The 12,099-nt window shown below is 51.7% G+C and overlaps 1 protein-coding gene across 6 annotated transcripts in view; it reads left to right on the top strand.

The window, feature by feature from the left end:
- ASIC4 (acid sensing ion channel subunit family member 4) overlaps window positions 1-12,099 on the top strand; it is a 213,310-nt gene that overhangs the window by 109,380 nt on the left and 91,831 nt on the right. The window contains exon 1 of one of the 6 annotated variants that reach the window (XM_083727332.1): window positions 6,339-8,092. The exons of 3 other annotated variants lie outside the window; for them this stretch is intronic. In XM_083727332.1, the coding sequence (XP_083583458.1) occupies window positions 7,517-8,092 (576 nt within the window). In that variant the 5' untranslated portion in view covers window positions 6,339-7,516. Of the gene's footprint in view, window positions 1-6,338; window positions 8,093-12,099 lie in introns of those variants that run through there. 2 more of the 6 variants (XM_083727337.1, XM_083727336.1) reach the window with 2 other exon arrangements.

Raw genomic sequence — 12,099 nt, 5'->3', positions numbered from 1 at the left:
CAGAATTCAGGGTGTTTCTGTACATCTATATTCTGTACATCAATACACCTTTGTTGTGTGCTTTCACACAATACCTGACTCTAGTTTGCCCTTGGCTGGACTTTGAAAGGTGGAAGGAAAGTGGAGGAAACATTGAAGTAACTGGATGTTTTCAGAGAAGGAAATAGAAATATTTGAAGAAGACTGTGCTTTGAAATACCTTCCCGGAGAGAATATGGCAGGCACGAACTGTGTACTCCTTTTGGCTAATATGTTTTTATCTGCCCCGGCTTTTATGCAGAGGTAGTCCGACACAGTATCCTCCAGAAGTTTTTGGACTCATCTTCCCAATCACCTTCAGCTACCCCAATCTACTGCATCATGTTAGTTGGTTAAATAGTTTCAGGCTTTTTACTTTTAAACAGTTAATTATATGGTTATGATATTTATTGCTTGTTTCAATATTGTACGGTTATTTGTCTTTTTATGTACATTGCCCTGTAATTCATGTGTGTGGATGAAGGTGCAGTTTAGCAATTTTAAACATAAAAACACTGAGCAATATGTCTTCAGCTAATAAAAGGTTTGCAAATGTTCGAGTCTACCCATAAAGCCTATTGATTGGAAACTGCAGGGAGACTTAGGGCTTATCCAAACTTACTTTTGCCCCGTTCTTTCCAAACACAAATCCATGCTTAAAAGCTCCTTGTCTGAATGTTTTTGTTGTTGTTCTTTTTGCCCCAGAGCTTTCCCCACAAAACCCTGCTCTTTAGCACTCAGAGTAAATAAATGTCAATTCGGGTTTTCCACAGATTTTTGTTTGCTCCGACTGAGCTTTAAAGAGCGGGTTTCCACAGGGAAAACTCTGGGACAAAAGATGTCACATTTGGACACTGAGCTTTTCTGTGCGGACCTTTCCTTGAAAGAGTGAAGGAAAGGTGTGGATAAGCGCTTACATTTAGCACACACTAGAATAAACTTTGCACCTGTTGAAAGACCTGGGAACAAGTTTTCCAGGGAAGATCTGGAGACACATCCTCAGGATGTGTGGATGATAAAATTCAAATGAACATCTAGCCAGTGTTGTTTTAGAGTTTTGCTGAGTTCTGGGTCCATGCAGGAGATGTAATTATCTTTAAAGAATTGGTGGACTTATTTATGTACTTACCTTATTTCATGCCATGCACTTTTGATCCCAAATGACCTCCTCCCCATGCAGCTTGTAGATGCAAGCAAGAAATAATAGAGCAATACAACAGTATCTAGTAAAACAGTTTCGAACAACATCACCACCACCACCATAACTTAAAAAACATAGTGTCAGCATCCAAAAGCATCCTTAATGAGCCAAATTAGTGATGACTGGGCCAGGTGGGCCCACCGCAGAACAAAATTAGAAGAGCCATAGCACAATAACTGAAGAGGCCCTGCCTCATGCCACACAGAGAAGATCCTCTGACACTGAAGGCACAAAGAGACACATGTGGGATTGTGAAGTCCTTCAAATATCTGAGTTTCAAACAGGTGTCAAGGACTACTCTCTGGTAATGATCCTATAACCTAAGCTGTGGTATGGTAGTTCCTTAGTAAAGATAAAGGTAAAGGTAAAGGGACCCCCGACCATTAGGTCCAGTCGTGGCCAACTCTGGGGTTGCGGCACTCATCTCACTTTATTGGCCGACTCTGGGGTTGCGGCACTCATCTCACTTTATTGGCCGAGGGAGCCGGTGTACAGCTTCCGGGTCATGTGGCCAGCATGACTAAGCCGCTTCTGGTGAACCAGAGCAGCGCACGGAAATGCTGTCTCGCCAGAGTGGTACCTATTTATCTACTTGCACTTTGACATGCTTTCAAAGCATGCTAGGTTGGCAGGAGCAGGGACCGAGCAACGGGAACTCACCCCATCGCGGGGATTCGAACTGGCGACCTTCTGATCGGCATGTCCTAGGCTCTGTGGTTTAACCCACAGTGCCACCCGCGTCCCTAGTTCCTTAGTAAGCAGCCACTATTTTTCTTTAAGGGTGTAGGGAGTAAGTAAGCTGTTGTTGCTCAGTGATGACAGAAATGCAGCCTGTGTATGCCCAGAAGCAATTTTATTGTAGACTCAGCTCTAGTATTGGATGCAGATTCTGGCATAGGTGAAGCCCTGGGCCAGTTCTGTTTTCCTCTGTACGGACTGGATTTTTGTTGGTGGGTTAACTTGGATGGAGGTAAATAGGCAAGGCTGAAGAAAGGATGGAGTACAAGAGGACACCCACAGTATGTGAGATATCTATCTATCTACCTACTTACTTACTTACCTACCTACTTACCTATCTACACACTCACACTCCACTGTTTTAAAAGTCCTTCGTGCCCTATGGATGTGTATGTTAGATGGAAATGTCCAGGCTGGTATTGACCCTAGTTCCCCCACTCCATTAAATATGTTTGGCCAAGACTTCTTTACCAGGACTCTTGTAAGAATTACTGAAATTCATATATGTGAGCTGTTTTGAAGATTTAAAAATTATTATATACATGCTAAGTGCTCTGATCATTATTTGTGAAGCATCCATCATCCTGAATTGGAATTTGCAAATTGTGAAACCAAATCCACAACTTCCCAGGCAGCTTAACCAATGCATATTCCCTCCCCATTTTTATTTTGCACTGAATCATGCTGGGCATGACACTTTGATTGTATCCACATTCTTTGGAAGAGTAGTTGTGCTGTTTGTCTAGTAATGTTTGTGTGGTGTATGTGAGTTTTTGATGTTTTTAAAAAAGAGAAACCCCATTGCCTGACTAACGTTGCATGGGGCCTGGACGTATTGGGTGCTCCCCCCATTTGCCCTCTCTGCTGCCCACCCGGCTATGCACCCGCCTGCCTGCCTGCCATCCCATGCCCCTTCCTCTTAGGCTTCTCTGTGCAAAGAGTTGAACAGCCTGCAGAGGAACCAGCCATGATGGCTGCACCAGCCCCTCTGGCGGCACATGTATAATTAGACCGGACATCTTGTCATCCCGGATCTCCCCAAAGCAGTGCTGCCTGCCGCCCTCATTGAGAGCCTGACCTGCCTGTGATAACAAGCACTGCAGGAGGGGCACCAACCAACCCTTCTCTCTCTCTCTGTCTCTCTCTCTCTGCCGCAGGTTCAGGAGGCTCTGCTTGGCATGAAGCAGAGAGACTCATGCTTCGACCAGCTGGGCTCTGCAGCCACAATGCCTTCAATTAGATCAAAATTAATGATAACTCCCAGATTTGAGCCCCTTTAGGCATGGGGCTGAGCATGCAGCTGGCATGGTCTGAACCAGGGCAGAAGAGGGACCTGGGAAAGGGACGCTGTGCCAGCTTCAGCCAGGATGGGGCCAGGATCCAGGGACCAGCAAGCTCCCAGGGTGGCTTCTAATTCATTGCTGCTGCCACCTGCCCACAGTCATGGTGGGGCAAGGATGTCACCCAGGGGAGCGGCTCTGCCTGAGTCAGCACAAGGGGAGCAAAGTTACTACCTTGTCAGGCTTAAAGCTGGGTTACTTAATATTTCCTTAAGATTAAAATAAAATGAAAATCTTTATCTGCCACCTGCATGCCTTTTCACCTGCTACTGGCTTGCCTACTTCATAACTCTCAAACTCTGGGAAATGGTAAGGCACGGCTGTTATTAAAGTGGGGCATGTTTATGCTTCACAATGCCTGTTTGAGGATACTGCCTCCTCTTGCTATGGGATGCTCAGTCAGCAGGGAACAATAAGCCCTTTTGCTGGCAAGATCCAGGGGGTGTTATCAGGTTATTGCTTTTATTTTGACTTTATATATTGTGATCTTTTCTATGAATGGCCCTGAGACCTTCAGGTATAGGGTGGTATATAAATTCAAAAAATAAAATAATAATAATAATTATTCAGCACTAAAGAGCAGGCTTTCTAGGGGAAAGTGGTGGGGCAAAGGCATAGGATCCAGTTGGACAAATGGATGTGCGGATGAACCTTAAGTGGCAGCCTGCACTTCTCCCTGCTAAATTTGGATTTTCCCAGTCCCTGAATAATCTGAAGGGAGGAGGAGCCACTGAAGCACATAGTGTGGGTGGACATTTTTTGGGTTTTTTTTACATGTGTGGTGACATTTTGCCATCTATTGTCTCACCCCCTACTTCCATTTTGCTTCCATCAGCCCAAAGGAAAAGATGTAGCCTGCCTTTTCCCACCAGTTGTTGCTGAAAGCACATTCCCTGTATTTTTAAATAGCTTTTTTGTACAGAACTGTGTTTGAACAAAATAAGTGTATTAACAGCAAAATTAAAATTTGCGCTTGTGAGTACAGAAGAGTCTGGACTCTCAGTCTAGACCAGCAGCCTTAAAGAGACACAAACTGTATTTAGTTTTTGTTGTTGTTGTTAGTTTATGTTGTTATTGTTTTGTGGTTGTGCTGCTTACCCTATTTTTTTAGCTGTTTGGTAAATAGAAGGTGATTGTTCTACTGATTTGTAATTGTTTTACTGATGATTTGTTAATTGTTTTATATGACTTACGTTATAATTGTGATGTTTATTATGTTATTATTTCTTGTTTGTTAGCTGCTTTGTGACCCACCTGAGTGAAAAGCAGCATAGAAATATAATGAATAAATGAATGTGGGCTCCAAAAAAGGAAGGAAGAATTTGGGGCGGGGGTGGGCAGAGAGCAGCATGTAAAGGAGTCGGCGTCACCCGTTCCTCCCGTCTACCCCTCCACTGACTTCCAGGCAGAATCCTGGCAGTGGATGTAACCCTCACCCGAATCTTTCCGTCTTTCTTCTGTCTCTGCATTGATTAATCGCCTCTATCACCTCCTGACACCGTACTTGGCACTCACTGACTAGAATTTTCGCAAACGTTGAACGGATGGGAAAAAATGCATTGTTTAACACGGTTGTGATAAGGCAGAGTGATTAAAGAGCGGTAAGGGTTAACTCATCGGCATTAAGGGATTCGGAGCCGGGGAGGCCAGAGAAGGGACCCTCAGCCCGCTCCCCGCCTCTGAACCAGACTCTTTTTGCATGTCTGAATGTGGCCTCCAAGAAATAAACTTGAGCAGTCCGGGCAGAGGGGACGGTGCTTCCTGAAGAAGGTAGACGGGGTCGTCCCTCCGCCCCACCCCATTGATTTAGGACCCCCGCCCTCTCCCGTTATTAACATGGTGGTTCCCTCCCTCCCTCCCCCCATTTATGCCCCCTTTCCCCTGCCTCGGTGGTTTCCCTCCCCGTCCCCCGTCGCCCTCTCCTCCTCCTCCTCCTCCCGCTGGCCTGGAGCCACCTTGGCCTTCCGCCCTGGGCATCGATCAGCGCCCGCTGCTCAGCCAGGAGAGACCTGTCCTTCCGTATTGACCCGCGGGAGGGACGTGTGTATTCCGTGCCAGTCGATTGCAGGGATCGAAGACGTGTGAGCGTGGCGCTCCTCGGTCCGGATTAGCCCGCTGGCATCGGCCGGGCGGAGTGAAGGTCGCTGTGACCGGCTGAGCCTCGGGGCGGGGGTGGCAGGGCCGCGGGGCTTCCCAGGGCGAGAGTCCGCGCGGTTCCTGTCTCCTCGCAAGGCGCGCTTTCCGCCGCTGCTCGCCCCCAACAACAACATCCCATTCTCAGGGAAGTCGGACACGGGTCTTGCCCCAGCCAAGCTGGGGGTGGTGGTGGTGGGGATCACCCTCCCCACAGCTGAGAGAACACGCGCTTGGCCGGATCTCCCTAGCTGAGCAGCTGCCAGGAGCCGCCGAGAGCCACCGGCGGAGCGACGTGGGCCGCTGGCCTGGCTCCGCAAGAGGGCGGCTTCGCAGCGAGCGCAGCGCGTGGGGTTCGGCTTGCCGGCAAGAACTTTGCTGGCTTGAGGCTCTCCGGAGTCCTGGGCTGCCGGCGCTTCCTCAACTGGGCAGAGTTGCCGCCGCCCCACCCGCTAGGCCGCACTGCTCCCCGCCCTCCCCTCGCAGTCTCGGCCCCCTCTCCCTACTGGGCACCCCCAGGCCGCCTCCTCCTCTTCCTCCTCTGCTCGGCCTCCCTGGTCCCGCGCCACCTGCAGTTGCCGGTGGGGGTTTTCCCTGGCCCTGATTCCACTTGGCCAGGCAGGGGCGGGGAAGAGGCGGCGGCAAACAGACCCTTTTGCAAAAGCAATTAGAACTGCCTCCTAAGCAAACGGGACTGAAGGGAATCAATGGTGCAGGGAAAGCGGCTGCGCTGCAGGCTGGGTCTGGGCAGTGCCGCGGTCCCGGCTGCGCAGCCTTCCTTTTCCTCCAGAAAGCATACACCACACACACACACCCGGACCCGCTCCTCCCCACCCCGTACCCCCGCGCCCCGCACGCCTGCTCCTGCCCTAATCCCCAGCAGCTGCGCTCCCTCCCTCCCTCCGATCAATAAGCCTTTCACTTTTTGCCTCTTGTTTGTTCCGTGGGGAGCGGGATCGATGGGAGGAGGGGGCGTCTCCTCGTTTCCGCTCCCCCTCGTTGGCCGCTCCTTCTCCAATTAGTCAGCCCTGGAGCCTGCGGGCGGGGGGGGTGTATTGCGTGTGAGAGCGTGCGCGTGTAGGGGGTTGTTGTGCCGTCGCTGCCCGTTGGACCCGAGCACCAGCCGACGACGCGGGAGGAACGCAGTCCTCTTGTCGTCTTCTTCCCTCTCTCAACTTTTTCCTCCCCTCTCTCGTTTTCCTTTGCTTTCCTTTTGCATCTTTAGCGAGCAGTTTTTCAGATCAGCGGAGATGGAGGAAGGTAGGAATTAGGCGGGGAGCTGTCAATGGGCAGCTGCCTTGGGCACTAGCAAGGGGTACTCACTTGGAGGAAGTGGGTGGCAGAGAGAGAGAGAGAGAGAGAGAGAGAGAGAGAGAGAGAGCCTGCCCTGCCTGAAGAGCTTGAGCAGCCCTGAGCAGCAGCAGCAACCCCAGCAGACACTGCCTTGTGCTGCCTCCTTTCCTTGGCACAGACTTTGCCAGCTTGAGAGCGATTCAAACAAGTGGCTCCAGCATCACTTTGGAGTGGTGGCTCCAGAGAGCGAAGAGGCTCCCGCTGCCCGGCTCTTCCTTCCTTCCTTCCTTCCTCCTCGCCGTTTGCCTTTCGCGAGCTTTCCCCGCTTCTTCCTCCCTCCTTCTCCCTCTTTTTTTTTATTTGAGGATGAAATAATGTTGACATGCCTTGAATTATTAAGTATCCCCTGGATTTTATTAGCACACGATGCCTAAATGCTGCCTGTATCTGGTGGGGTCTTAACCGGGTGTGCAGAGGAGCGGCAGCGGCACACACAGCGGCACAGGGAGCGGCGGCAGCGGCGGGCAGCTCTGACAGCTGGGCTTGTGCAGATAAGCGGACGGAAGCACCAGGAGATCACTAGTGAGACAAGGCATCGAGGCAGAGCCCTCCGTCCGGGAGCTCCCAAGAAGCTGGGCCAGGCTCCCCGGTCCTGCTTCACCTCCTCAGCTGGGCTTACTAATTTAGGGGCGTCCTGCAGCAGCCAGGGGAGAGCGGCCGGTGCCGGGCACCCCAGGCTCCCGCTGCCTCCCCTCGCTGGGGGGGTAGCGTGCTGCCTGGTGCCTCAGCACAGATGCCGATTGAGATTGTCTGCAAAATCAAATTTGCAGAGGAGGATGAGAAGCAGGCGGCGAAAGAGGAAGGGGACAAGGAGAGCTTGCTAGAGGAGCCCAGCCAGCCACACCACCGTGACCTGGCCGCCTTTGCCGGGGCCAGCACCCTGCACGGCCTGGGCCACATTTGCCGCCCAGGGCAGCTGGGGGTCCGCCAGGCCCTCTGGGCGCTCGCATTTGTGGCCTCTCTGGCCTTCTTCCTGTACCAGGCGGCCCGGTCGGCGCTCTTCTACCTGGAGCACCCACATGTCACCACCCTGGACGAGGAGGCGACCCAGAAGATGATATTCCCGGCTGTGACCATCTGCAACATCAACCGCTTCCGCCACTCGGCCCTTACTGACGCCGACATCTTCCACCTGGCCAACATGACTGGGCTGCCGCCCAAGGACCGTGATGGACACAAGGCCTCTGACCTGCTCTACCCCGACCCTGACATGGCCGATATTGTCAACCGCACTGGGCACCAGCTTGAGGACATGCTCAAGAACTGCAGCTTCAGCGGTGAGAACTGCTCTGCGGGGAACTTCACGGTGGTGAGTACTCCTTGTGCCTTTCCTGTGCTCTCTAGGCCCTTCCATCAAACACTGGTTGGAATGAATGCATTGCTGGTACCCATGTTTATGCTAAGGTTGAGTTTGCGCCTCAAGTTTCACTGTGGGAGAAAGTACAGTAATATAGGAAACTGCCTTATATCGAGTTGAGACACTTGTTCTGCCTAGCTTAGTATTGTCTACCCTGACTGGCAGCAGCTCTCTGGGGTTTCAGAGAGGAAGTCTTTCCCAGCCCTACCTGGAGATGCCCAAGATTGGATGTGGGACCTTTTGTGTGCAAAGCAGATGCTCTGCCAGTGAGCTGTGGCCCTTCCCCAAAGAGCAGATTTTGTGGCCCATGAACAGCTCTAGAGCATGGGTGATGGGACACCAAGTGCGCCAGGTAAGATGCAGGCAGGGAATACTGCTGTATGCAAGATATATGAGGGAAAAGAGGGGCATGGAGATAAGCAGATCGGGCACTGAAGGAAATGCCCACTTCTGGTCTGGGCAATTCTTTTTCTCTTGCTAGAGTAGCTTGAGACAAGGAAGAGGGGATAACCCTGTAAGTTACGTGAGGAAAGCTGTAAGTCTGGGATGGGGAACCTGTGGCCCTCCAGGTGTTGTTGGACTCCCATCATCCCTGACCATTGGCTCAGCTTTCTGGGGTGGAGGGGAGCTGGAGCCCAACAGTCTCTGGGGGTTTGCAGGTTCCTGCAAGCTTGCTACAAGCTCTCCAGGTGCTTGGAGAAGATGGGAGCTCCCTGGGCAGTGCTGGCTACACTTGGTGGTTCCAAGATTTTGTCTTTTGTATCCTCAGAGATGCCGTTCTTTCCCCATTTCCAAGCAGACTGTGCCCCCAGCTTGGTGCCCATGGTGGCACTGTCACGGTCCCGGCCAGGGTGGCACAGCAACCACTCCACCTTCCTCTTCATGGCACTTTTTCTGGCATGGCTGTGCCTGTACTATCAAGGAGGCTTCCCGCCGGGTGGAATGAGCTGGCCCCGCGCTTGCTCTAATATTGAGTCTGAAAATCACAAATCCCCGCTGTGGTTTGGGGAAATAAATGTGCTGAGCGGGCGGAATACCTGATGGGACCCTTTTCAGACCATAATGACTCTGGAAATGAGCTGCTTCTCTCCTGCGGACATTGGAGGCTGCTTCGCCTTCTGATCACTGTGTGCGGAGGGGCGGGTGGGGGGGAGGGTGGTGCAGGGCAGGGAGAAGCTTAGAAGGTGAGGCTGAGAAGAGAGAAGATAGGGCCATGCATGAGCACACACGCCAAGTGGATCTAAAGACCATCTTCCTCTCCGGGGCCTGCCACAAATGTACTCTCTTGTCCCAAACACTGCTATGGGGGTGCATGTCTGGTATTGCAGACCCAGAGAAAATACATGGCTCAGGACCCAGGAGCACACCACACCTCCCCTGGGCCCTATGCAAAACCTGCCCCACAGTTGACAGGGGTTGTCTGCTGTCCTTGGTCGCACGAACCCCTTGCAGGCTGTGTCAGAATGGCAAGAGAAGTTTTGTGGGTCTGTGCTGCACTCACAGTTCAGTTTTTTTGCTCAAAATAAACACTGAGAATATTCTGCAGTCTGTAAGTAAATATTGGACAAATGAAGCTGTAACCCCTGGAAATCCTGCTCTAAGTAATACTGCACACCTCTTGACTTTGTAACCTTTTTGCTGCTGCTGTTACTGGAATGTAGCTACAGAGGGCTTTTCTTCGGAGCAGCAGGATGGGGGTGTCTAATATTCCCCTCCCCTGTGTTGTTTTCTTGATCCACGCATGCCCCCCCTCCAGCTGCTGTTTGCTCCATTAAGGGAAAACGCAGGACAAACAGCAGTTCAGGAAGAAAGGATTTTTCAGCAAAAAAATGATGCAGCAAGGAAGGGTTAAGCACCTCCCTTCCCTTCCCACCGCTGAAGGAACTGGCAGTCCCCTGTGACTGCATTTTAGTAAAAATCAAGGAAGCAAGCAAACAAATGCAAATAAATAAATGTTGGAAAATCCAGTCACAATAAGTTGTCATGGACCCCAGGATTTCACCAGAAATTGCCTACATTTTCAAACAAGATTTTTGTCTCATGGAGGACTAGAAACTTGATTTTTTATTGTTAAATGGAAGTCCCCCCCCCCCCAGCATGCTAAATTCTGGCACAGGACTAAATTCTGTGCTGATGATGGATGGGGGGTGCCCCTCCAGTGGGCACCCAGTGCCAGAGACATTGCTTTGATGCGCGTGGTTTCAGGAGGGATATCCCGCGATGGCCCCTTGGGGGCAGCACACTTGAAGGGCAGCGGGGTGGGGGAACAGGACCTAAATCTTCACTTTGGGGCCGGTTTTGTTAGTAGCGTGGGATATTCCTGATCTCTGATTTTAACCAGTTTCAGCAGCTGCAGCTCTGGATTCTGAGGAATCCACAAAAACGAAGGGAAATGGGGCGTTGGTGGGGTGTGGTAGGGTGGGTGGGTGTGTAGAAATTAGGGACTAGGTGACCGTGTGGTTCAGAAGGGCCCCTGAGGAGGCAAACATAGTCACCGTTCTCCTTTGGAAGGAGCTGCCGCCAGCGCCTGCCCTCGCTGTGGCTGCTCTCCCTTGCCTCGGCTGCTGAGCTGCCTGCCGCTCGCGTCGTTGCATCGCATGATGAATCCCCTTTAAAGATCCTGTAAGTAAGAGCCGCGCTCGGTAAATGATCTCCCTCTATTTAGCGTCACAAATCCACATTCTTTATGGGACGGCAAATTAAGGGGCCGCCGGGAAGATTCCCCAGCGTAAGCATCTTGTGTGCAGTAAAGCCCGGCCAGCGTAGTAAATCTTGGTGGGCCGTTTGCTGAGCCGCAGCAGCGAGCCTCCCTCTGCCCGCAGCGGCCCCAACTCCTGGGCACCCTCTGCTCTGTTGGAGCTGGGGTGGGAGGACTTGCCTTGGTGAGTGGGCTATGCACACAGGAAACGTCTCGCTCCTCCACCACCTTCCCTGCAGTGATGGCCGCTGAATGTGTGTGTGTGTGTGTGTGTGTGAACCCTGTAACTTCGGCTCAAGAACAGTCCCCCCCCCTCCATCACTTGAATTGTGCAGGGAAAATCAATTGGCTCTTTGTCCTCTGCTGGACAGGAGATTCCCCAGCAGCTTTGTCCTTCCCTTGCACTAGCTGAGCAGGGTGGGTGGGAGAGGGATTGGCAGGTTCTGCTTCAGCCCCTTTCCTTCCCCAGTATCTGCGCAGGGGGAGGGGGCATGGAGGGGTCACGGCACTTGCCTCTGGGCAAAAATGGGATGGGCACTTAACTCCTTCGGCACTCATCAGGCTCAGTAGCAACCCCTAACCAGCCACGGGCTGGACCTGATGCTTTGTGGCTCAGTTTGTCCTACCTTGGCTGTTGTGAGTGGATCTGGACCCCATTGTCCATAAGCAGAGGGGGTCCTATCCTAGGGCTGCCAGGGACAGCCCCCTATTTACAGGGCGGTCTGCAGCTTCTCATCAATGCCGGCCCTAAAATTTTGGGCCCTTTCTCGCATATGTTTATGTAAAGGAGTGCAAGGTGCAAAGAGCTTTTCAAGGATAAGAGGTGCGGTTGATGGAGAGGTTATGAAGGGAGGACAGAAGGAAGTTATTGGGAGGGGCTTTGCTCTGAGGAGGGGGGGCAATGGAAGATTGTGCAGATTCACAGGAGGGGGATATGCTCAGGCACACCAGTGTGCACACTCAGAAGAACAATTACCCAGCTGGCACCTGCTCTGCAGGGGTTCCTCTTCCAGCACTTGTAGGGGAGGCTAATGCATTTCTAAAAAATTGGAATCGATGTCAAAGGTGGTGTGTTTTTTGGTTCTTCTTCTTCTTCTTCTCCTCCTCCTTCTCCTTCTCCTTCTCCTTCTCTATTTCTTATTATTTTAAATCCCTTGCTGCCAATATCATCATCCTGGTGTGTGTGCTTTTGGGGGGGAGAGCATTATGGGGAAGGTTCCTAAGTATTGGTTGTTGTTTCTATTTCCCATCTGATCAAGTC

Source organism: Podarcis gaigeae, assembly GCF_964106915.1.
Source record: "Podarcis gaigeae genome assembly, chromosome: 1".
Lineage (NCBI taxonomy): Eukaryota > Metazoa > Chordata > Lepidosauria > Squamata > Lacertidae > Podarcis > Podarcis gaigeae.
Note: the sequence above shows the minus strand (reverse complement) of the source record. Positions and strands in the feature narration are given on the sequence as shown.